Here is a 26,513-nt window from a genome sequence, read left to right as displayed (position 1 = left end):
AATCTTTCCACTGTTGTAACACTTGATGTATCTAAAATATAGGGAAACAAGTGTTTAATTATTATGCGCGTTCTCAATATGTCTCAAAAGTATTGACCTCAGATCATCCTAGTATTAAAAATTCTATTTGTCAGATACAATTATGTTTTTCTAACGTCATGTGCATAACAAACATACTTTTGGTTTTTTTTTTTGTCGCCAAATATTGATATAGCATATTTTTTTAATCCGTGTTAAAGGGAGTTGAAAAAATATTGTGGAACATATTTGAATACCCTTTGTTCACAACACTGACCTCACTGATCACATGGAATCTCCAAAATGACACAGACATTAACAACTATAGGTCACCATAAGGCCTCCAACAATGAGCAAAGCCCATACCGCATAGTCAGCTATCAAAGGCCCCGATAAGACAATGTAAAACAATTCAAACGAGAAAACTAACGGCCTTATTTATATAAATAAAATGAACGAAAAACAAATATGTAACACATAAACAAACGACAACCACTGAATTACAGGCTCCTGACTTGGGACAGGCACATATATAAACAAGACTGGTACGTAAAATGACTTCAGGTGACTTTCATGTTTTAAATTTGATAAATATAACAGAATGGACGGTTTGCATCCTCCTTTGTATATCATTGTAGGTTTAATACCAACAATTCGTACTACGTCACATCCGGTTGCATACGAAACAGAGTCTAAATATTCCATTGAATTTGATAGTTGTAGGAAATTAATCCTTAATTTCATTGCAGTAACAAATTTCTGGGCAATAAACATATATCTTGGATGTTTCAAAGCACCATTCTTTAATATATTTGGTGTTTCTATAGAATATTTTGGAAACTTGAGGTTACATGGTTACTAAAACTTTTACACAGATAAAAAAAAAAGAGGTAAACATTTGATTGGTTTACTTCCAGTGATGGTTATTTTTCTTAAATGCAATGACATGTTAAGTGAAAAATTGTCTATAGTACTTGACAGGATAAAACTTTACTCGTGCCAAGTAGTTCCTTATTTGAAACAAAGATAAATTCTGCACAATTGTTTGAAAAGTGCAAATTTAACAAAGACAAATAGGGTAAATTCAAAGGTGGTATTTCACCTTGTAGAAGAATATGGTTCTTTGTATAGTACCACCTGATGCTCTTCATCCGTCATCAAAACATTTTCAAAATATTACATGTATCACATGCATATCTACACAATTTTTGCATGCACGAATCTTTTTCAATTTTTCCCCATCACACTATTTTGGCAGATACATATATCAATTGTTTTATTGCTCTTTCAAAGTGTCACCAAGTACTGATTTGATTTGGAGCCCCGAAGGGCACTATGTATACCACAGTAATGAAAGGCGGTACCAGTTCTGATAGCTTACAACATATCGATTAATTCTTGTTATATTAAAGATAAGGCCTGTGTGCATATTGAGCCTTGTGTGACTACCAAGCATATTTAAAAATTTTAAATAAGCCTTTATGAAATAAGACATACCGTCACTTTGTGATGAAGGTGATGTTGACAATCTTTCCACTGTTGTAACACTTGATGTATCTAAAATATAGGGAAACAAGTGTTTAATTATTATGCGCGTTCTCAATATGTCTCAAAAGTATTGACCTCAGATCATCCTAGTATTAAAAATTCTATTTGTCAGATATAATTATGTTTTTCTAACATCATGTGCATGACAAACATACTTTTGGTGGTTTTTTTTGTCGCCAAATATTGATATAGCATATTTTTTTAATCCGTGTTAAAGGGAGTTGAAAAAAATATTGTGGAACATATTTGAATACCCTTTGTTCACAACACTGACCTCACTGATCACATGGAATCTCCTGTGTTTGACGAGTACAGGTCAGGTATAACAAAATGACTTTAGGTCATCTACGTATACATTTGTTAAATTTGAAAAGTATAACAGAATGGCCTGTAGGTAACCTCTTTTGTATATCATTGAAGAAGAATGTGGTCTTATGTATAGTACCATCTGATTATTTTCATCAGTCATCATTTTTTTTAAAATAATTACGTGCATATGTAGAACATTGTTGCATGTACGTATCTTTTCAGTTTCTCCGCAAAACACCATTTTGATAGATGCATATATCAATTCTTTTTTGCTCCTACCAATTTTCAAAAAGTACAAAAAATAAGTTCAAGCGTCAAAGGGCATACTGTATACCGCAGTGATGAAAGGTTAACACTGATAGCTAACCCAATTTAGAGCAAACTAATTTTATATTAAAGATGAGGGCTGTGTGCATATTTAGTCTTATGTGACTACAAAACAGTTTTCTAATTTCAATTCAGCTTTTATGAAATTGAACATACCGTCAAGTTGTGATGAGGTTGACGTTGACCACCTTTCATTTGTTGTAAACATTGTTGTATCTGAAATATAGGGAAAAAATTAATTGTTACGCACGTTCTCAAAATATCCCTTAAAAATGGACGTAAGTTTTTCCTAGCAATAAAAAAGTGTACGTTTCAGATCTCATTATATTTTTCCGGCGTTAAGTCAATAAAAAACACACAAACACATAACAAAGATTTAAAAATAGTATAAAATTGGTATGCAATAATACATCCCTTAAAACATAAAAACATTAGATATATCTTCTGTGTACATTTTAAGATATTGTCGAACATGTCAAATACACTTTGCAGAGACAATTAATCATACATTTCATTGCAGTTACACATTCTGGGTCATAAACATATATCTTGGGTGTTTCAAATCATCATTATTTTTTTATTTGGTGTTTCTATAGAATATTTTGGAAACTTGAGGTTACATGGTTACTAAAGCTTGTAAACAGGTAAAAAAGAGGTAACAATTTGATTGGTTAACTTCCAGTGATGTTTTTTTTTCTTATATACATTAAAACTGTATGTGAAAGTTTGTCTATAATACTGGGCTGGATAAAACTTTACTCATGCCAAGTATTTCTTTATTTGAAACAAAGAACAATTCTTCACTATTTTTGGAAAAGTGCAAATTTAACAAAAACTAATAACTTAAAGGTAAATTCAATGGTAGTATTACACCTTGTAGAAGAATACGGATCTTTGTATAGTACCATCTGATGCTTTTCATCTGTCATTAAAACATTTTCAAAATATTACATGTATCACATGCATATCTACAAAATTTTCGCATTTATGAAATTGAACATACCGTCAATTTGTGATGAGGTTGACGTTGACCACATTTCATTTGTTGTAAAAAATGTTGTATCTAAAATATAGGGAAAACAAGTGATTAAGTGTTTCGCACGTTTTCAAAATATCCCTGAAGAATGGACATCAGGTTTTCCTAGCATTAAAAATGTGTACGTTTCAGATATAATTATGGATTTTTTCCAGCGTAATGTGCATAAAAAACACATTTTTTTATTTGTCGCCAAATATTGACATTATCCTTTCTTTTTTTTATCGGAGTTCAAGGGAGTTGAACAAAAATGTCTAAGAAAAGATATATAAATAGTCTTAAATTGGTATTCAAGAATGCAATCCTTAAACAAACAAAAACCAAACATTAAGCCTATCTTCTGTGTACATTTGTACACACTGTCAAACATGTTTAATACACTTTGTTCACCAATGCAGAGACAGGTTCGTCTGGTATACCTTTGTATACCAACGCAAACATCACTGACAAGATGGAATATTCTTGTTTAACATGTACAATATATCAAAAAGAAGATGTGGTATGATTGCTAATGAGACAACTGTCCACAAGAGACCAAAATGACACAGACATTAACAACTATAGGTCACCATACGGCCTTCAACAATGAACAAAGCCCATACCGCATAGTCAGCTATAAAAGGACCCGATAAGACAATGTAAAACAATTCAAACGAGAAAACTAACGGCCTTATTTATATAAAAAAAAATGAACGAAAAACAAATATGTAACACACGTACATAAACAAATGACAACCACTGAATTACAGGCTCCTGACTTGGTACAGGCACATACAAAAACAAGACTGGTATACAAAATGACAATTGACTTCAGGTGACTTTCATTTATTTTTAAATTTGATACATATAATAGAATGGACTGTGGGCAACCTCCTTTGTATATCATTGTAGATTTAATACCACCAATTCGTACTACGTCACATCCGGTTGCATACAAAACAGAGTCTAGAAAAAAATAATAATCCCTTGAATTTGACAGCTGTAGAAAAGTAATCCTACATTGCATTGCAGTAACACTTTTCTTGGTCATAAACATATATCTTGGATGTTTCAAAGCACCATTCTTTAATATATTTGGTGTTTCTATAGAATATTTTGGAAACTTGAGGTTACATGGTTACTAAAGCTTTTACACAGGTAAAAAAGAGGTGAGCATTTGATTGGTTTACTTCCAGTGATGGTTATTTGTCTTAAATGCAATGACATGTTATGTGGAAAATTGTCGACAGGATAAAGCTTTACTCGTGTCAAGTAGGACCTTATTTGAAACAAAGATAAATTCTGCACTATTGTTTGAAAAATGCAAATTTAACAAAGACTAATAGGGTAAATTCAAAGGTGGTATTTCACCTTGTAGAAGAATATGGTTCTTTGTATAGTACCACCTGATGCTCTTCATCCGTCATCAAAACATTTTCAAAATATTACATGTTTCACATGCATATCTACACAATTTTCGCATACACGCATCTTTTTCAATTTTTCCCCATCACACTATTTTGGCAGATACATATATCAATTGTTTTATTGCTCTTTTCAAGTGTCACCAAGTACCGAATTGATTTGGAGCCCCGAAAGGCACTATGTATACCACGGTAATGAAAGGCGGTACCAGTTCTGATACTTACAACATATCGATTAATTCTTGTTATATTAAAGATAAGGCCTGTGTGCATATTGAGCCTTGTGTGACTACCAAGCATATTTAAAAATTTCAAATAAGCCTTTATGAAGTTAGACATACCGTCACTTTGTGATGAAGGTGATGTTGACAATCTTTCCACTGTTGTAACACTTGATGTATCTAAAATATAGGGAAACAAGTGTATAATTATTATGCGCGTTCTCAATATGTCTCAAAAGTATTGACCTCAGATCATCCTAGTATTAAAAATTCTATATGTCAGATATTATTATGTTTTTCTAACGTCATGTGCATGACAAACATTCTTTTGGGGTTTTTTTGTCGCCAAATATTGATATATGATATTTTTTTTTAATCCGAGTTAAAGGGAGTTGAAAAAAATCCTTTTACGAAACTTTGAAAATAAGTAGTCTTAATTTGGTATAAAACAATAAGTCCTTTAAACACAAAAACATTAGACCTGTCTTCTGTGTGATTTTTCAAATATTGTGGAACATATTTGAATACCCTTTGTTCACCAATGCAGATACAGTGTCCTACGGTATATCTTTGTAATACAACACTGACCTCACTGATCACATGAAATCTCCTTTGTTTGACGTATACAGGTCAGACATAACAAAATGACTTTAGGTCATCTACGTATGCATTTGTTAAATTTGAAAAGTATAACAGAATGGCCTGTAGGTAACCTCCTTTGTATATCATTGAAGTAGAATGTGGTCTTATGTGTAGTACCATCTGATTATTTTCATCTGTCATAATTTTGAGAATTTTTTTTAAATAATTACGTGCATATGTAGAACATTGTTGCATGTACGTATCTTTTCAGTTTCTCCGCAAAACACCATTTTGATAGATGCATATATCGATTCTTTTTTGCTCCTACCAATTTTCAAAAAGTACCAAAATGAGTTTAAGCCTCAAAGGGCATACTGTTAACCCCAGTGATGAAAGGCTAACACTGATAGCCAACCCAATTTCGAGCAAACTTATTTTATATTAAAGATGAGGGGTGTGTGCATATTTAGTTTTATGTGACTACAAAACTGTTTTCTAATTTCAATTCAGCATTTATACGTCAATTTGTGATGAGGTTGACGTTGACCACCTTTCATTTGTTGTAAACATTGTTGTATCTCAAATATAGGGAAACAATTTATTGTTACGCACGTTCTCAAAATATCCCTTAAAAATGGACGTCAGTTTTTCCTAGTAATAAAAAAGTGTACTTTTCAGATATAATTATGTTTTTCCGGCGTTAAGTCAATAACAAACACACTTTTTGTTTATTTGTCGCCAAATATTGACATATCTTTTGAGTTTGAAGGAGTTGACAAAAGTTTTTTGTATAAAAAGATTTAAAAACAGTATAAAATTGGTATGCAATAATACATCCCTTCAAACACAAAAGCATTAGATATATCTTCTGTGTACATTTTAAGATATTGTCGAACATGTTAAATACACTTTGCAGAGACAGTTAATCCTATATTTCATTGCAGTAACACATTTCTGGATCATAAACATATATCTTGGGTGTTTCAAATCATCATTATTTTTTTATTTGGAGTTTCTATAGAATATTTTGGAAACTTGAGGTTACATGGTTACTAAAGCTTGTACACAGGTAAAAAAGAGGTAAACATTTGATTGGTTAACTTCCAGTGATGTTTTTTCTTATATACATTGAAACTGTATGTGAAAGTTTGTCTATAGTACTGGGCAGGAAAAACTTTACTCATGCCAATTATTTCTTTATTTGAAACAAAGATAAATTCTGCAATATTTTTTTGAAAAGTAAATTTTTAACAAAGAGTTATTGGGGAAAATCAATGGTGGTTTTAAACCTTGTAGAGGAATATGGTTCTTTTTAAAGTACCACCTGATGCTTTTCATCCGTCATCAAAATATTTTCAAATTATTACATATATCACATGCATGTGTTCAAAATTGTCGCATATACGCATTTTCTTTTATTTTTGCCCGAAAACACATTTTGACAGATACATATATCGATTGTTTTATTGCTCTTTCCAAGTGTCACCAAGTACCGAATTAAGTTTGAGCCCCGAAGGGCACAATGTAAACCACCATAATGAAAGGGTTACACTGATAGCTAACACCATTTCGATTAATTCTGGTTAATTAAAGATAAATCCTGTGTGCATATTGAGTCTGGTGAGACTACCAAACAGTATTTAGAAATTTCAAATAAGCACTTATGATATAAAACATACCGTCACTTTGTGATGATGTTGATGTCGACAATGTTTTCACTGTTGTAACTTCTGTTCTTTCTAAAATTTGGGAAAAACAAGTGATTAATTGTCACGTACGTTTTTAAAGTGTCCAAAAGAATCGACCTCAAGTCATCCTAGCATTGAAGATTTTAAGAAAAATTGGAAATAGATAGCCACAATTAGTATAACATAATAAATCCCTTAAACACAAAAAAAAAAAACCTCAGGCCTATCACTCTGTAAATTTTAGAATAGTGTCGAACCTGTTTAATATCCCTTTGCCCATTAATGTCAAAATAGTGTCCACAGATATACCTTTGTATACCAATGCAGACTTCACTGACCAGAGGTCATCTCCTGTGCTTAACATGTACGGGACTAGTATAACAAAAGTACTATAGGTCATTTCTGTTGTTTGTTAAATTTGTAAATAAGTATAACATAATGGCATGTGGGTATCCCTCTTTGATATCATTGTAGAAAAATATGATTCTGTGTATAGTACCACCTGATGCGTTTCGACAGTCATTAAACATTTATAAAAAAAAATATTAAGTGTATCACATTCATATCTATAAAATAGTCGCATGTACGCAACTTTTCAGTTTTGACGCAATAGTTATCAAAGGTACCAGGATTATAATTTAGTACGCCAGACGCGCGTTTCGTCTACATAAGACTCATCAGTGACGCTCATATCAAAATATTTATGAAGCCAAACAAGTACAAAGTTGAAGAGCATTGTGGATCACAAATTCCAAAAAGTTGTGCCAAATACGGGTAAGGTAATCTATGCCTGGGATAAGAAAATCCTTAGTTTTTCGAAAAATTCAAAGTTTTGTAAACAGAAAATTCATACAAATGACCACATGATTGATATTCATGTCAACACCGAAGTGTTGACTACTGGGCTGGTGATACCCCCGGGGACGAAAACACTATTTTGATAGATGCATATTATATCGATTGTTTAATTGTACATATCCATTGTCACAAAGCACCAAAATGAGATTGAGCCCCGAAGGCAAGAATGTATACTGCAGTGATGAAAGGTGGGATTTAATCTGATAACTAAAAAAAACTTCGAAGAAATTTATTTTATACTAAAGATAAGGCTTATCTGCACAATTAGTCTTGGTCGACTACAAAACAGTATTTAGATTAAAAGCAAAATATTTGAAATCGAACCTACCTTCCCTTTGTGATGAAGATGATGTTGACAACGTTTCCTTTGTTGTCACACTTGTTGTATCTAAAATATTGGGAAAACAAGTGTTTAATTGTTATGTGCGTTCTCAAAATGTATTAACAGTATTGACCTCAGATCATCCTAATATTGAAAATTCTACATGTCAGATATAATTAGGTTTTTCTAACGCCATGTGCATGACAAACATTCATTTGTTTTTATGTTGCCAAATATAGATATGAGCCTATATTTTTTTGATCCGGATAAAGGATTTCTTACAAAGAAACTTTGAAAATAAGTAGTCTTAATTTGGTATAAAACAATAAATCCTTTAAACACAAAAACATTAAATCTTTCTTCTGTGTGATTTTTAAAATATTGTCGAACATATTTGAACACACTTTGTTCACCAATGCAGAGACAGTTTCCTCCGGTATACCTTTGTTATACAAACCTGACCTCACTGATAAAACGGAATCTCCTTTGTTCAACATGTACAGGACTAGTAGAGCAAAATGAATTTTAGTCATCTACGTATTCATTTGTTAAATTTGATAAGGCGGGATCTGTTCTGATAGCTCACAATTTTTGATTCGAGCGTCACTGATGAGTCTTTTTGTAGACGAAACGCGTCTGGTGTAAATATTAAATTTTAATACTGGCATCTATGATGAGTTTATTACACATTTCGAATACATTAATTTTATATTAAAGATGAGGCATGTGTGCATATTTAGTTTTGTTTGACTACAAAACCATATTTAATTTCAAATAAGCTTTTATAGAAATGAACATACCCTCAATTTGTGATGAGGTTGACGTCAACCACCTTTCCTTTGTTGTTAAAATTGTTGTATCTAAAATGTTGGAAAACAAGTGATTAATTGTTACGCACGTTTTCAAAATATCCATTAAGAATGGACGTCAGGTTTTCCTAGCATTCAAACAAGTCTACGTTTCAGATATAATTATGTTTTCCCGGCATAATGTGCTTAACAAACATATTTATTGTTTATGTCTCCAAACATTGACATGCTGCTATCTTTTTTTTAATCGAAATTTAAAAATTTTGAATAAGTATATATAAATAGACTAAAATTGGTAGAAATAATACATCTATTAAACACAAAAACATTAGGTCTATCTTCTGTGTAAATTAAAAAAAAAGTGTCGAACATGTTTAATACACTTAGTTCACCAAGGCAGAGACAGTGCTCTCTGGTATACATTTGTATACCAACACAGACCTCACTGACCAGATTGAATCTATTTAACATTTAAAGGAGTGGTATACCAAATGACTTCAGGTGATTTTCATTTGTTAAAATGCACAAATAAAAAAGGAATGGACTGTGGACATCCTCCTTTGTATATCATTGTAGGTGTAATACCGCCAATTCATAGTACGTCACATCCGGTTGCATACGAAATAGGGTGGAAAAAAATATTCAATTGAATTAGACAGTTGTAGAAAATAATCCTAAAATTTCATTGCAGTAACAAATTTCTGGGTCATCAACATATATCTTGGGTATTTCAAAGCACCGTTATTTTTTTATTTGGTGTTTCTATAGAATATTTTGAAAACTTGAGGTAACATGGTTACTAAAACTACAAAGGTAAAACAGAAAACATTTGATTTGTTAACTTCCAGTGATGGTTATTTTCTTATATGCAATGAAATGGTATGTGAAAGTTTGTCTATAGTACTGGGTAGGATAAAACTTTACTCATGCCAAGTAGTTCCTTATTTGAAACAGAGACAAATTCTGCACAATTTATTGAAAAGTTCACTTTTAACAAAGACTTATAGGGGGAAATCAATGGTGGTATTAAACCTTGTAGAGGAATACGGTTCTTTGTATAGTACCACCTGATGCTTTTCATCAGTCATCAAAACATTATCAAAATATTACGTTTATCACATGCATATCTACAAAATTGTCGCATACACAAATCTTTTTTCAGTTTTGCCCAAAAACACTGTTTTGGCAGATTCATATATCGATTGTTGTTTTGCTCCTTCTCAGTGTCACCAAGTACCGAATAGAGTTTGAGCCCCGAAGGGTACAGTGTATGCCACAGAGTTGAAATGAAGTATCTGTTCTGATAGCTAACACCATTTCGATTAATTCCTGTTATATTAAAGATAAGGCCTGTGTGCATATTGAGTCTTGTGAGACAACCAACCAGTATTTAAAAATTTCGATTATGCATATATGAAATAAGACATACCGTCACTTTGTGATGATATTGATGTCGACAATGTTTTCACTGTTGTAATATCTGTTGTTTCTAAAATGTGTGAAAAACAAGTGATTAATTGTCACACACATTCTTAAAGTGTTCAAAAAAACCGACCTCAGGCCATCCTAGCATTGAATTTTTTAAGAAAAATTAAATATAAATAGCCAAAATTGGTATAACATAATACATGCTTTAAACACAAAAAAACCTCAGGCCTTTGTATTCACTCTGTAAATTTTAAAATAGTGTCGAACATGTTTTAAATCCCTTTTCCAAGTAATGCCAAAATAGTGAACTCCGATATACCTTTGTATACCAATGCAGATTTCACTGACCAGAAGTTATATCAACATTGCATTAACATGTACAGGACTAGTATAACAAAATGAGTTCAGATCATTTCCGTTTGTTAGATTTGATTAGTATAACATAATGGCCTGTGGGTACCCCTCTTTGTATATCATTGTAGAAAAATATAGTTGTGTGTATAGAACCTCCTGATGCTTTTCATCAGTCAACAAAAAATTCTCAAAAATATTAATTGTATCACATTCATATCTATAAAATTGTCGCATTTACGCAGCTTTTCGGTTTCATTGCAAAACACTGTTTTTGGTAGATGAAAATATCGATTGTTTTATTGCTCCTTCACATTGTAACAAAGTACAGAAACGAGTTCGAGCCACGAAGGGGACAATGTATACTGCAGTGATGAAAGGCGGGACCTGTTCGAGCAAATTCATTTCATACGAAAGATAAAAGCTGTTTGAATATTTAGTCTTGTGTGACTACAAAACAGTATTTAAATTTGAAATCAGCATATATAAAATCGAACATACCGTCACTTTGTGATGAAGTTGATGTCGATAACCTTTCTACTGTTGTAAACTGTGTTGTATCTACAATATGTGGAAAAGAAGTGATTAATTGTGACGCATATACTAAATTGTTCGACCTCAGGTAATCCTTGAATAGAAAAAGTCTACTTTTCATATATACTTATGTTTTACTGATTTAATGCGCATGCCAAATATACTTATATTTTTTGCCGCCAAAAATTGATATGAGTATATCCTTATTTAATCGGAGTTAATTAAGGAATGACTGTAATATTTTTTCCGTCTATGAAGAAATAACATAAAAAATTTGGTGCACACTGAATAACGCGCTGTCGAATAGACAGAAAAAATATTACAGTCATTTCTTATAATTTAATTCTAAATTCCATTTCAAACCGTAGAAAACCATGAAAAAACGTTGACGACGTCACGGTCACATGACTAAATGATGTCTATGGGCTGCTAACAAAATAACGTCAGCCAATTAGAAGACGCGTTACTTCCAAAATTAAATTATAGGGAGATGAAAAAAGTTTTTTTAAAAACGTTGAATATATATAGTTTTGAATTGGTATAAAATAATAAATTCCTTAAACATAAAAAACCTCAACCTATCTCCTTTGTTAATTTTAAAATGATGTCGTTCATATTTTCCAATCCTTTATCCATCAAAGCGAAAACAGTTTCCCCCGGTATACCTTTGTATACCAACGCTGAACTCACTGACCAGATGTTATCACTTTTGGTTCTAAAAAAAAAGCATTTCTGAAATTAGACATACCGTGCCTTTGTGTTGATGCTGATGTCGATAACCTGTCCACTGTTGTAAACTGTGTTGTATCTAAAATATGTGGAAAAGAAGTGATTAATTGGGACGCATGTTCTCAAAATGTACTAAATTGTTCGATCTCAGGTCATCCTAGCATCGAAAAAGTCTACGTTTTATATATATTTATGTTTTTCTAATTTAATGAACATGCCAAATATACTTATATTTTTTGCAGCCAAAAATTGATATGAGTATATCCTTTTTTAAACGGAGTTAAAGGGAGATGATAAAAGTTTTTAAAAAAAAGTTGAAAATATATAGTTTTGAATTGGCCATGGTATAGAATAATAAATTCCTTAAACAAAAAAAAACTCTATCTCCTTTGTTAATTTTAAAATGATGTCGATCATGTTTTCCAATGCTTTGTCCATCAAAGCGAAAACAGTTTCTCCCGGTATACCTTTGTATACCAACGCTGAACTCACTAACCAGATGTTATCTCCTTTGGTTAAGGTGTACAGTATTAGTATAATAGAATGAATAATAGAGAGGCAAAAGATACCAGAGGGACATTCAAACTCATAAGTCGAAAATAAACTGACATCGTCATGGCTAAAACAGAAAAAGACAAACAGAGAAACAATAGTAAACAAAACACATCATAAAAAACTAGACTAAGCAACACTAACCCCATCGGAAACTGAGGTGATCTCAGGTATTCCGGAAGGGTAATACGATCCTGGGAATTTTCTCTATATGTGGCATCTGTCGTTTTGCCCATGTAAGTACACTTCCGGTAATAAGTCTAATTCGGAAGGTCACATTCGTGAAAAGTGGACGGGATTTTAGTTACGACATTATGCACATATTCCTATTATCTGTGAAACGGTCGATTTTAAAATAGTGTCGAACATGTTTAAAATCCCTTTGGATTTGGTAAAACTTTTAGGAATTTTGGTCCTCAATGCTCTTCAACTTCGTACTTTATTTGGCCTTTTTAACTTTTTTGGATTCGAGCGCGCGTCTGGCGTATATACAAAATTTAGTCCTGGTATCTATGATGAGTTTATTTCCAGTAATGGTAAAATAGTGTCTTCCTGTATACATTTGTATACCAATACAGATTTCACTGACCAGAGGTTATCTCAACATTTCATTGACATGTACATCATTAAATATTTCCATACACCAAATATAGTAGACATTTTGCTTATAGTATCTGATATATGGACTTGACCACGAAAACGAAACCTTGTCCACTGATCTATGAAATGAGATCGAGGTCAAATCAAAACTTTCTGACGGGCATGATGCCCTTTCAAAGTACGCACATACTTAATATAGTTATCCTTTTACTCATAATAAGAAAGAAATTAAAATTATAAAAAATCTTAACTTTTTTTAAGTAATCACTGAACCATGAAAAAAGGTCAAGGACACTGAACATATGACAGACGGAAACTTCATAACATAAGGCATATATATACAAAGTATGAAGCATCAAGGTCTCCCATCTTCTAAAAAGCTTTTAAGAAGTAATTATAAGCTAACAACGTCGCCGCCGGATCACTATCCCTATGTCGAGCTTTCTGCAACTAAATTTTCAGGCTCGACAAACAAATTACTTCAGATCATTTCCATTTGTTAAATTTGATATAAGTATAATAGAATGGCATGTGGGTATCACCCTTTGCATATCGTTGTAGAAGAAAATAGTCCTATGTATAGTACCACCTGATGGCATTTGTCTCTGTGCTGTATAGATTAGTAACATGTTGATAGAATAACAAACAGAAATATCTCCCTAATAAGCAGATTTGCTTGCAGTGTGTTATGTAGATGACAATCCAAAATTGTGAATTAATCAAACAAAGATTCATATAAAGGATTAAAATCTAGGGCAAAGTAATATAAAACGATAGTCAGGTTTTGGGGCACGCGTGATTTTATAGGTTCGCATCATATGAGAGTCATGTCCTATATGCGATATTGACTATTGTCCTTTGATTTGTACATAGTTTTAATCATAATTTTCCACAACATTTGCTCTCAGTAATACAAAAGGATACACGTTTCACTTAATAAAATGTTTAGGAGTCCGGGAGCCAATATTCTATAATTTAGATTCGATTTACTGTGAATGTTTGATGTAACAACTGTATTTTGTATTTTTGTTATGAGCATCTTTAAACATATATGTTTGAAATGAGTACAAATCAGTGCCTTCGGGGAAAATTTAAATGTTAAAATTTACGTCATTGAATAAAATATGCGTGTGTTATCTGTTTTTCAATGTAAAAGAACTGTACATTGATTTACATCACTAAAAATACATAATTGATAATGATTTCAAACCAAACAGTTTATGACGTAGCAAAGGAAAACCCTGTTGGTTTAGTAATTTGAAATCGGGTTAAAACAAGGATCTATGACGTAAGTCACGTTTCAGTTTTTTTTCTTATTTCTGTTAATTGTCCATTGTTAAGCTGCAACATACCATCTGTAAATCATGTATCATATTACATTAAAGTATATCGATAAATAATGCCAGTAATTTCTCTCATTACGGCAATGAAATTGCCGAGGAAGGAATACATTTACTATAATGCTACTACATTGTCTGCGAGAAATTATTCCACACGTTCATTGGTCGGCACCATAAGTTTTCATCGTTGCAGTGAATATAAATCATTACGAACGCTTCATCTATGCCATGGATTCTATAGCTAATGCCAATATGAAACTATAACTGGTCACAAAACCAGGTTCAAACCTACATTTATTTTTAAAATGTCCTGTACCAAGTTAGGAAAATGGCAGTTATCTTATAGTTCGTTTCTGTGTGTGTTGCATTGTCGTTTGTTTTGTTCACTTCAGTGCACGTGTTTCTGTTGTTTCGTTGTTTTCCTCTTATAGTTGTTATGTTTCCCTCGGTTTTGATTTGTGACCTCGATTTGGTTTTGTCTTAATCGATTTATGACTTTCGAACAGCGGTATACTACTGTTGCCTTTATATATAATGTTGATTAAAACACATTTTGTTGTATAATTCGTGTGTCCGATACGCTTTTTGAAGATTTAACTTCATTAAAAACACTCGAATGTAAAAACGAAGAACCGGATCATGAGGGACCTTAAAAGGAAAGCCTGTTTTTTGTCGACAATACTAGTCTCACTCTGATTGGTGTTCTTTTAAATCCGATTTTTTCACTCCCGTTTTGTTTAATTAATATCTGAAAATGTGAGATGCAATATACCCTTATATTAAAATCAGCCCTAGTTTTTGGTGGGGTTCGTGTTGCTTATTATCTAGTTTTCTATGTTGTGTCATTATACTATTATTTGTCTGTTTGTTGTTTATATTTTTAGCCATGGCGTTGTCAGTATATTTTCGATTTATGGATTTGACTGTCCCTCTGGTATCTTTCGTCCCTCACTATATTGAATGTTCATTATTAAAATGTTTTTGTTTGGTTTTGTTTTTCTTACTAAAAATAATCTGCGTTTTTGCTTGATAACTCGTAACGGAATTTCCTTTTTATATTGTTTGACTTTTTGACATTTTAAGAATAAAGTGTTCTAAAATAAAAAAGAAATAAAGATATACTATTAGATAAAATATAATAACCGTTATCACAGAACTGTCCTTCCTTTCCACTTCCTGTACAGTTGCATTCTGGTCCTCTGTCTGATGCACCTGCACATGGAAACACACCACATGCTGGCCATGGTTCTACAAAGAAACGTGAATGTCAATGGTGACATTTACATATTTAATGTACATATTAATTGTATAAAATCCATTACAGAGTATTCAAAAAAAGATGCTTTCTAAATTCTTTTACGGTAAATGTGATTGACCTGTCAAAATACGGAGATACTGAAGTCATCTCTCTCCATCAGAAAAATAAACCCTTACAATAGTTGGGACAAGATCCCTAATGCGCCTTGAAATGAGGAACTCAAAAGTCACGTGTAAACAAAAATTCTCTGTGTAGTGATATTTGACACTTTTCTATGATAAACAAGTGACTGAGCTTAACCATTTGAGTTAATTTAGAAAGTAGGGGAACACAGAATAAATGTGTAAAATCTATGGAGCTATTAAATGTGTTCAAAGTATTAAATTTTCAAAGAACTTTTTGTGTTAAAAATGGGATTATTTACCATGAGGAGCCGCATCACAAAAGGATACTCGAGGTTTGCTAATTTACGGAAAAAGTAATCTCACTTCGTACCCCGAAAATTTAACCACATATGTCAAAATGTCTCAGCTTCGAAACGAGCCATCACACATATCCAAGTTAACGATATGGACTGAGCAACAGAAGAAAACGTTACCATTACGGCCTATGGAAAAACTAATGCGCATCTGTACCCAGTTACTACATCTTTACTTTAGGTTCCGTTTTGGTCCCCGTTATGTTCTATTTAATGTCCGACCTTTTAAATGAACCGAACATAATAACAGTACGATTATTTCTTATACAGTTATACATGTATGAAGTTAACTCGAAGAATTGTAAGATGCTGATTTGTAACTAAAATATACGCATTCGTTATTTCCACCTTGTAAAAGAGAGCTTTTATTAGCTGGATGATAATTGCCAGGTCTTCAAATATTCGTACGTTGCAATTTCCGTCAAATCATTATTATCAAAGTTCAAGGACGGATCATATCTTATTTTTAAGATGTCAGCTTTTTTGCATATTATTTCTTCTGAATAATACAACAAACTATGAAGACAAGAAAACCTTTAAGGTTGTACTTAGGTGAGGTTAGATGAAAACTAATAAATCAAGAATTAAAAATTGATACTATAAGCTGGTAGTGCATTCGTTAAGGATAAAAAAAAATAACTAAAAATATTGATAATTCATGGTCCTCCTTTTCGAGATATTTGAGATTCAAAATATGGCGGGAAAAGACTAACTCAGACTTTTACCTTATATTTGCATTGGTATTATTTGGGCCTCAGACAAAAATAGAGAAAATCAAGATTCTTCTAAAATTTTGGTAAATGACCTTTCTGAGCTATTTAGTCTTATATGAAAACAAAAATTGGGTGTTATGGGACAAAATATTTTACCTAGTATTGTATGGAAAAACACCAAGGAATCCAAACATTTGACACGAATTCTAAAACCTCACCTAAGTACATCCTTAAGACCCGGGATGAACAGTCGCTTATCAAAAGTACTTTAAAATATTGAATAATTAATTGACGTGTTCGATTACTCGACCGGGTCACACCAACGCCTCGTATTTGGCAGTTGCTGCTTCTCAATTAAGCAAGTGGCAATAAGAAGATAAGGGAGATATTGGTTGGCTCGGAGACAGAAAATGTGTAGGATGACATTTCGTATTGCGAACTGCTACCTTGTGAACAAGAGCGTTGAAAGTTTGGATCAGTGTGTCTGTCCATTAAAAAGCAGGCTTCGTTTCCATATTGCTTAAAAAGTTTCTCGACTTAACTATGCATTTTATTTGACGATGGACGCTAAACGTCACTATCATTTTCATAATAAAAATAAAGATCTTATATTGATATAGTGAGTAAAAAAAAATTGATATTTCTAAATCAACGGTGCGTTTGGTGTTATTTTGGTTAAGATTTGGTACCAATACATATGTGTTCTGGTTTTCCTATGTGGTTTTTTTTCACCAGACATGATAAACTTTTTTTTCTTTTCATCGGTGTGTTTATGTAACAAAAGTTTTAACACGTTTCCTTGGCCGGATATTTGTGAAAAGAAGCGGAGTTTGATCATAGACTACGGGGTTTACAGAAGTCATTAACCTATACCAGAACTGAGAACTAACAATTCACATCTGAATGGCAGAAGGGTATGTTCAAGTCACATATCCGACCTGACTTATTTATGAATTTGTGACAATCAAAAAACGAAATTTGAAGTCAAGCGCGAACACAAGATTTGTATTATTATCCGATTGTCCATGCACAACATGATCGTATTTCTATACCCCAATATATATATTAATTGCATGTAAGTGAGACATGCATTATTTATTTATTTGTTATTGTAACTGGAGAAGATAATTACCTGGTATCACAACTCTTTTATGTAAAATCAAAATATGAGAATAAAGTACAAATGTACGCATCGATGAACATCAAAATAGAAAATAGCTCGAAATGGTGTCACGTTTTGACTTACATTTCCTTATATTTAAATAAAAAATGAGAGTTAAACATATATGGATAATACCCACATCTGAATATGATATAAAATAGTTTTCTGCAAACAAAATATATTTTTGTTTACATAGTTATAATAATAGGATTTACGTAAAAGATAAATATTTAATTAGAAAATTTGCACTCACATGTAGTAACGTTATAAATAACTTCATTTTAGTGAAGGGCAGCATGCAATGCATTTGGTCTAAAAAAAACTTGTACTACGTATTTATTAAGTGAGAACATGAGTAACGATTGTCATATTATTCTTAAAATGAATATTAAAAAAATTATGTATTTTTAATTCTAAAACAATCCTATCGATGTCATGGATTCTTCTTTCTGTAAGATCGATACGACGAACTATTGCATTACTGTTTTACTTCTGTTGATAAACATAGATTGTAATGATACATGTCAGGACTGTTTGAGGGGGGAACGATTTCTTTAAAACATAAACACCAGTATTGTTATTATATTGCCATATATGCATGTAGTTGTAAATTGAAATTTTACTAGTAATTGTTTTATGATTGAAATTCCTATATAACTGTTAGCGTTTACGAAAATTTAACATTGTCAAGAATCAGTCCGGTCCGTAATGCGCATGCGTCACTGGTCATAGATTTTATCTATGAATTCGATATATAGAAGTCAACGGGAAATACATTTCAATTGACGATTTAAACATTTTCTTATAAAAAATTGGTTTCACCTTTGTTTGCATTATGTTCTTCAATATTTTAGCAAACAGGTAATATTTTTATTTATTTTTTCGGATTTTTCTTTCTTGATACCAATTTAACTTTAGTAACAGTCATTGTTACAAATACTTACATGGTAAAAAGTAATTGATAACCAATAAGGGCACATCTTTAAAAAATATTTTAAAATACTAAATCAAAGTACATTTATTTGACCTTGTTATCATTTAAAAGTAGAAAGATTGCAGAATCTTTTGATATAAGTTTCGACATTTAAAAATATATTACTCTTGATACCATCTTTAATACAAAAATGAACATTTTACCAATATTCAATGACGAGCGTCACGATTAGTGTAAAATGATATACACGAGCACTAAGATGTCATGCAGCGCTGTATATATCATTATACATCACAAAATAGATTTTTCGTATTTAAAATTAGTAATTTATAAATGTTTTAATTGGTATATGTTTAAAAATTTTACTGTACACGTTATCTTTGTTACAACTTAAATTATATACACATGTATAAATCTATATTTCGTATTAAACATAAATAAAATATTTAAAAAACAATGGTTTAAAATTAATCGTGCACTATTATTTTCAAATTAAAAAAAAACCAAATTGAAATACATTATAGTCAATATGTTTCAAATTTATTTATATGAAGATTTTATAAGTATTAGCAGCTTACTATCAGACTATACAAATATTCAAAATTAGGTAATGATAGTATAATCTCTATGAGAAGGTCACAACGTGACAAAACCAATAAAGTTAAGATTCGGTTAATTAAAAAGAAGTAATTGAGAGCTGCAGGTACATGAGGATATACTAAACAAGAGTAGGTGGTCGACTCTGGGTATAAGGATGTATCAATATCAATCATTCATCATAGTCATCATATATTTATATAAGGCCAAGAGATTCAGTGTACGAAACAATGAAACAAGAATAACTATATATTTTTCTCGATATGATGGCAAAACAGTACTGTAAATTGTTATAATAATAACTTGGAGCTTCTCTGTACCGGTTATACAATATATAACGTTTCCTTCAAAGATATGAGAGTTTAGTAAAAAAAAACAAACTAATATTTCGTGATAGAATAATAAAGGATATCGGGTATCAACCCATGACAGAAATATATAGTTTGATGACAAATTATTTCTTGAAAGAGAAAAAAAAATAAATACAGCATTACTCTTCACAAAAGAAGAATGACCAGTGTCGTATTCTTTCTTTCAAATTAAACACAGAATATAGTGCGTGTGGCATTTATTACTTGGTAGCATGATTAAGAGATCACTTTTGGGTGGTGCTTTAGATGAAATGGTTGACCAGTTTATAATACCCTTGATCTGAACATGGAAGAAAAATGTTAATATAACACTTCCATGATCTGTACATAGTATGCGATTGTTGCATTGTCCACTTGTAATATTGTAAAGTAAGATGTTTGATAACCTCCCGCGGAGTACATGTATGATAGGAGATAAACAACTTGTAAATAGTCGATCGATACATTTTTGTACAATATTGATACTTTTTGCTAGAATATTTTCTCTAAGAATCGCATCTCATATTTGTGCAATGATCAATGTGAGTTTGGTTTATTTCGTTCTCTACTATGCATAATTAAGATTGTTTGGTGTCGAGACATAGCGAGTTTATTTCATAAAGAGTTGTTTATTACGCCAATATTTTTATAAAGAAAATTTCAGTTAACATTTCTCGTATTGGTGCTTTTGGCAAAGACCTCCCCCCTTTTTCTCGATGGAAACAATTTGTATTTTAATTTTATTCCATATGTCAACTAATTAACGCCTTATTTGCCATGCATGGCGTTGTCAGTATTTTTAAGTGTTTTTTTTCGACTTGTTAGTCATGAGTGTCCCCTTGGTGTCTGCAGCCTCTGTTTTGAAAGATTGACCCGACCCGACGGACTACGCCATAAAAAAAAAAGAATATAAAATATGATTGATCATGCATTTTATATCAATCAACGAAGAATCTTGGCTATTCTTATGACCAACACTAGGCTTCTTTGTATGTCATTCTCTATAGGAGTATTAGTACTGAGTTCAAAACGTATTGTTCCAACTTCTCTTGTATCCCACAACCCTTTTAAGTAGAGTTTGCGCACTAGTATTCACAACTTGCATTGAGTTCATAGGCTTACAAGTTATTAAAGTTTGAAATTTGTATTAAGTATTGTACTTTTATGGTTATAGGACCTGAATTACTTCAGTTAACGTTCATGTCAGAAAAAAACGAGCCGCGTCTGTACGGGCTATCACAAGACAACCATTTCTGGTCGTAAGCATTACTTTCTTTACGTGTATAGACATTTTATTGATAACTATTCATAATATTACAATGGGATTGAATTGTAATATAGCCTAACGTCCTATGGTTCCTTTGTTAACATTTAGTATTGGATTGGGTCAAAATAATTGTTGTTGAGAAAAACACACTTATTTCTTTAAATGCAACTTATGTTTATGTACGAATAATATGACCGAATTATGTGATTATATATATTTGTTCCAAGCCAGGACCATGTAGCCTGAGTATTGCCATATCTAGGCGTTATTTGGTTATTTCTGTCATTTGGTTGCTGTCTCATTGCCGTTAACATCATCTTTTATTATAGCTCTCAATTAAAACACATTTATGTTATGCTTGTGACGTGACGACTTTTAAATTGATGAATGTTGCTCGAGTAAACGATTGCCGATTTATCGAATGAGCAAAACAAGGGGGAGCTATATTTATTTAACTGGCAAACTTTTATATCAAAGATTCAAACTACGAAAAGAAAAAAAGGACAAAAACCGACCTACAATTATTACAAGCGAAATGTTAAGTGGTATTAACACACACAATTTTTTTTTAAACAAATCCCAATCATTCCTCGAAAAAAAAATGATAATAAAAAATCTATTAAAAAAATAATAATATAAAACTTAAAACAAAAGACACTTTGTTAATTGTAACAACCAGCTAACGTATCAAAACTGAAATAAAATAGAGAATGGAAACAGGGAATGTGTCAAAGGGATAGCAGCTTGTTATAGATGCATTCATAAGCGCTCAATGGGTTTTACGAAAATTTTTAGAAAACTATATCCAAAATGTTAACATAGTCGGTTCTTGATATATTATCAATTTCCATGATATAATCAGAACATTTATTGTGTATGTTTATAACATGAATTTTAAGATAAGAGACAAAAAGTACAAGGTGCTAATTGCCAGACCTGGATATTTAACCACACACGCTAGGATAGATTGATAACAATGTAGGCTAGAGTTATCAGTCCTTGAAATAAATTTATTGACAAGATTGGATTACCTCCCTTAAACCGGACTAATTCTTGGCAATGACTTCGAAATTTTAGCATTGACCTTGATACATTTTTATATTTGTTTTTTTTATAGGTGTTTATCCTTTAAATTTTTTTCACCTTTTCGGTCATATAAATACAACTAATGTTAATATACCTTACATAAATCATAAACAGTTCTATAGAGTAACACGTTATCACATGACAAATGTATTTAACGACCAGTTTCAGCTTCGAACTAGTTCAGGATCGGTTTGAACATCAAATGCAGGAGGTGCTTCAAACAATTTAGAAACCGAAACCAGTTTAAATAAAACAAACACGACCATAGTTTAAAAAGGTCATTCAAGGGGAAGATACTGGAATACTGTAAATTAGTAACACAATTAGTAAAGTAAAGGATTTCAATAGAGATGATCGCACATATAAGGTTAAAAGGCAAGAGATTTTTATAACACAGAACATAAAATTAAATAATGAAATAAATTTTTCATGTTGTGCTTCTACTAAAACTTCCGAAAAGTGTCCAAGGAGAATATCATACATAAGTTTAAGAGACGAAGTTATAGAAACGAGGAAGTATATTATTGAAAATGGGAAACTGATGCATTTTAAAGACCTTAATTTTATGTAGTTTTAATTTGTGGCAGTCCATCCAATCAAACGGAGAACAGTTCCCCCTTTATAGTAACGAAACTCAATAAGTGATATGTTTTCAACGCATTAAAAAATGAAGAACCAAAATAGTTGAAAACACTTTGATGAAAACGGAACAATTTTCCTACAGAACCATATTTTTATTATTCGGTTTTGAAAAAGTTTGTCCCCGTATTAAAGTGACAATTTTTCTTCAATATGTTCATTTACAAGTATTAGTGTTTATTCAAAATAGATTTTTCGATCGTTTTCACGAGAACACAGATTTATGAATGTGACCTACCGAATTAGACTATTTACCGGATTTGTAATCACATAAGCAACACGACGGGTGCCACATGTGGAGCAGGATCTGCTTACCCTTCCGGAGCACCTGAGATCACCCCTAGTTTTTGGTGGGGTTCGTGTTGTTTATTCTTTAGTTTTCTATGTTGTGTCATACGTACTGTTGTTTTTCTGTTTGTCTTTTTCATTTTCAGCCATGGCGTTGTCAGTTTGTTTTAGATTTATGAGTTTGACTGTCCCTTTGGTATCTTTCGTCCCTCTTTTACATACACAATAAGAAATTGTCAGAATGCATATCTAATATTACATGTATTAGATTTAAAAAATATATACACGTTATCAATTACGGTCACCTATTCTGAAACAATGCTCCATATGTATACTTTGAGGTAATGAGACATTTTATTGCCGTGGTGACTGTCCGCGAATGCAGTAATCGACCTTTGATGTATTTGTGTTCATACACCTTCCTAATTTGTTTCTTTCAATTTAATGATTACAATTTTGGGTTATGAATTTCAAGATAAAGGTAATGGTTTTAGTCCAGTTGAAAAAATTGAAAACATGTATGTCTAAAGCTGTCGAACTGAATTAAAGACTCCTTTTAAAGGGACACTAGCTACGAGATGCATAAACAATTTAAATTATGTTTTTTTCGATCATTAATGAAAGTGACATAATGAAATACTAATTCGCTATTAGCAGCCAGTATGTTTCAATTTTGTCAAAATAAGCTAAGAAACATCGATGATGAATTATTCACTGGCAAATGAATAATTCGAACTCATTGAATCCGTATTCATGTGAACTTTAATTTAACCCCTTAGCTAGAGATGGATTATGCATGATTGATACGTGTTAGGCTATTAAAAGAGAATGGCAGCATTGAAAGTGAAACAAAGGTAAATCATTTGATTGACTGAATCGATCCACCAAAAATCATTCTTATACAAGTACAATCGAAAGTTCTTAACCTTAAATTGAAATCAAACTGACATAGAAAAATTCAATTGCAAGAGGTTCATATATCTATTTGTATTTAGGTTTATGTTCATATCGTGTTACGTGACCGTCGGTATTTTTTGGGGTCATCATCTCGATAGTTAGTTAGATGGCGTATAAGCTAAACTACATACCAAACGAAGCTACATTGTACATCTAATCGAGCCAATGCACTGTAAATTGCTTATTTTAGACTTTTTTATAAATTGAATGTTTGACTTTCTTATAAATCTCATATGAGAATTTGAGTCAAATCGGTGAATATGAATTTGACAGCTAGTGTCCCTTTAACTTATAAAAGTGTCCATATTTTGAGTTAGAACTGGTAGATTTTTCTATAATTTTGATTTAATATCTCCCAAACGTAGTTCACTACGCTGTAATAAAAATAATTGAGATAACGCACCAGTCAAGGGATTTTTGTAATTTGTATCTATTGTTCTGAAGAAATGCACTACAAAAAAAAACTCTGTAATCGAGCCTCGATATGGGGTAATATGTAATATAGTCGAAATGAATAGATTAATGCAAGTATTTTTATATAGATATAACCTGATTAGTTAAACTTTATGTATATTGAAACTACTATTAACCTGTATTATTGGAGTCTAAAATGAAAGTGGCCGCATTCGTGTTCATTCATAATATTGAAATGTAAGTTGTATTTGATGATATAACATAACATATACAAAGCTTGAGGATGAACACGGATGCGGCCACTTTCATTTTTGACAAAAAACATCTGAAAAGTGACGTTTTTTGGAATATTTTATAGATTTTTCATATTTAAGCTTCAATCGGAGCGTTTTTAATGACTAAATCAGCTAGAACTTTTACATAAACTAGTTGAATCAATATTTAAATAGACACTTAAGTGTTTAAAAAGTGTCCAAAATCTTTCGTTCGATGAACCTGAAATTTGAGGCCAAAATCGGCCCTTACCGGGCCTACTCCTTTATTATCTTATTTTGGCGAAAAGGACATATGGTTTGTGACGCATATATAATGCAAATTGGCTCCCCTGCATACCACCGAAAGAGAGAACGCATTGCTACAAATCGTTTATCATACCTCCTAATGTGAGTACATTGAACGTTATCATCAGTGCCACGTCATTTTCACTCAGACAGTGTTGAAGATTCTGTGAACCCCATAAACCATCCAATAACAGAACACACCCGGATGTATTGACAAACGGTGTCCAATAGTAAATTTTGTCATCAGTAAAGCCATAAATGAATGATCCAAACTTTGTATTATTACTGTCTGTCGTCCCGTCTGTCATAGATGAACCAGCTGGATAGAACTGGTAGCCCTGATTATTTCCACTTTCTGCTTTTATCTGAAATGGACGAATTACCCTTTTAATGTCTGCAGTATTATCACTATTGTTCTGGTTTAGTCAATTAATGCACTAGAAACATATGTAGTCTCTTACCGAAGTAAGAGCTAAGGTAAACATAAAGAAGAATTATTTTTTTAATTGTGTTATCCAGTTTGTGATATATGAAACAGCTTGATTTTTATTTTTCTCTGATCTCCGATTTTACCTACAAAATGAAATAACGACGTCGTTGAGGACTAGGAACAAATTCAATCAAATCATATGAAACAAAAAACATATCAGCTTGCTGATAATTTTTGCTATTTACTGTATCTATGATCATTCTGCTATAGTTTTGCCAAAAGCATTAGAAGGATAAAAATCGTCATTTAAGGACGATAACTTCAATAAAGAGTCGGCTGACAATTCGTCCATGTTGATTTTTTCGTAGATCTTTTTTATATCTTTTATTGTTTACAAGGTTATATGCAACCATTAAAAAAAGGAAAAAATAGTCAATTAAGTGCAATACAAAGCCAACTTCTATACTGAAGGAGCTATCAGACATTTTTCTCAAATTAGACATACTAGGTAGATCTTGACATTTAAACATATTTCCCTTGTCAGATTTTCTCTATTAGAACGTTTTAAAGATAATATACAAAACATACCGGCTATGTGTGTTGGTCGGCACGAATAAAATTGTTAAATGTGTTCTGGACATCATTAAAACCTTTCATAAAAATGTTGGTTGAAATGAGTATTGGTATTAATTTCAGAGAAACAGTTCAAGACGGACCTACGAACA

The 26,513-nt window shown here is 31.8% G+C and overlaps 2 protein-coding genes across 2 annotated transcripts in view; both read right to left on the bottom strand.

Annotated features, from left to right (window-relative positions):
- LOC139489957 (polycystin family receptor for egg jelly-like) overlaps nt 1-7,532 on the bottom strand; it is a 59,120-nt gene extending 51,588 nt beyond the window's left edge. The window contains exons 1-3 of the mRNA XM_071276807.1: nt 7,442-7,532; nt 7,124-7,183; nt 4,983-5,042 (exon numbers count right to left, since the gene is read on the bottom strand). Coding sequence (XP_071132908.1) covers nt 4,983-5,042; nt 7,124-7,183; nt 7,442-7,532 — 211 coding nt within the window. The remainder of the gene's footprint in view (nt 1-4,982; nt 5,043-7,123; nt 7,184-7,441) is intronic.
- Nucleotides 7,533-10,016: 2,484 nt separating this feature from the next.
- LOC139489956 (uncharacterized) overlaps nt 10,017-26,513 on the bottom strand; it is a 61,427-nt gene continuing 44,930 nt past the window's right edge. Inside the window, exons 7-12 of the mRNA XM_071276806.1 lie at nt 25,453-25,723; nt 15,799-15,903; nt 12,183-12,242; nt 11,402-11,461; nt 10,551-10,610; nt 10,017-10,084 (exon numbers count right to left, since the gene is read on the bottom strand). Coding sequence (XP_071132907.1) covers nt 10,017-10,084; nt 10,551-10,610; nt 11,402-11,461; nt 12,183-12,242; nt 15,799-15,903; nt 25,453-25,723 — 624 coding nt within the window. The remainder of the gene's footprint in view (nt 10,085-10,550; nt 10,611-11,401; nt 11,462-12,182; nt 12,243-15,798; nt 15,904-25,452; nt 25,724-26,513) is intronic.

This window comes from Mytilus edulis, chromosome 9 (assembly GCF_963676685.1).
Source record: "Mytilus edulis chromosome 9, xbMytEdul2.2, whole genome shotgun sequence".
Taxonomy (NCBI): domain Eukaryota; kingdom Metazoa; phylum Mollusca; class Bivalvia; order Mytilida; family Mytilidae; genus Mytilus; species Mytilus edulis.
Note: the sequence above shows the minus strand (reverse complement) of the source record. Positions and strands in the feature narration are given on the sequence as shown.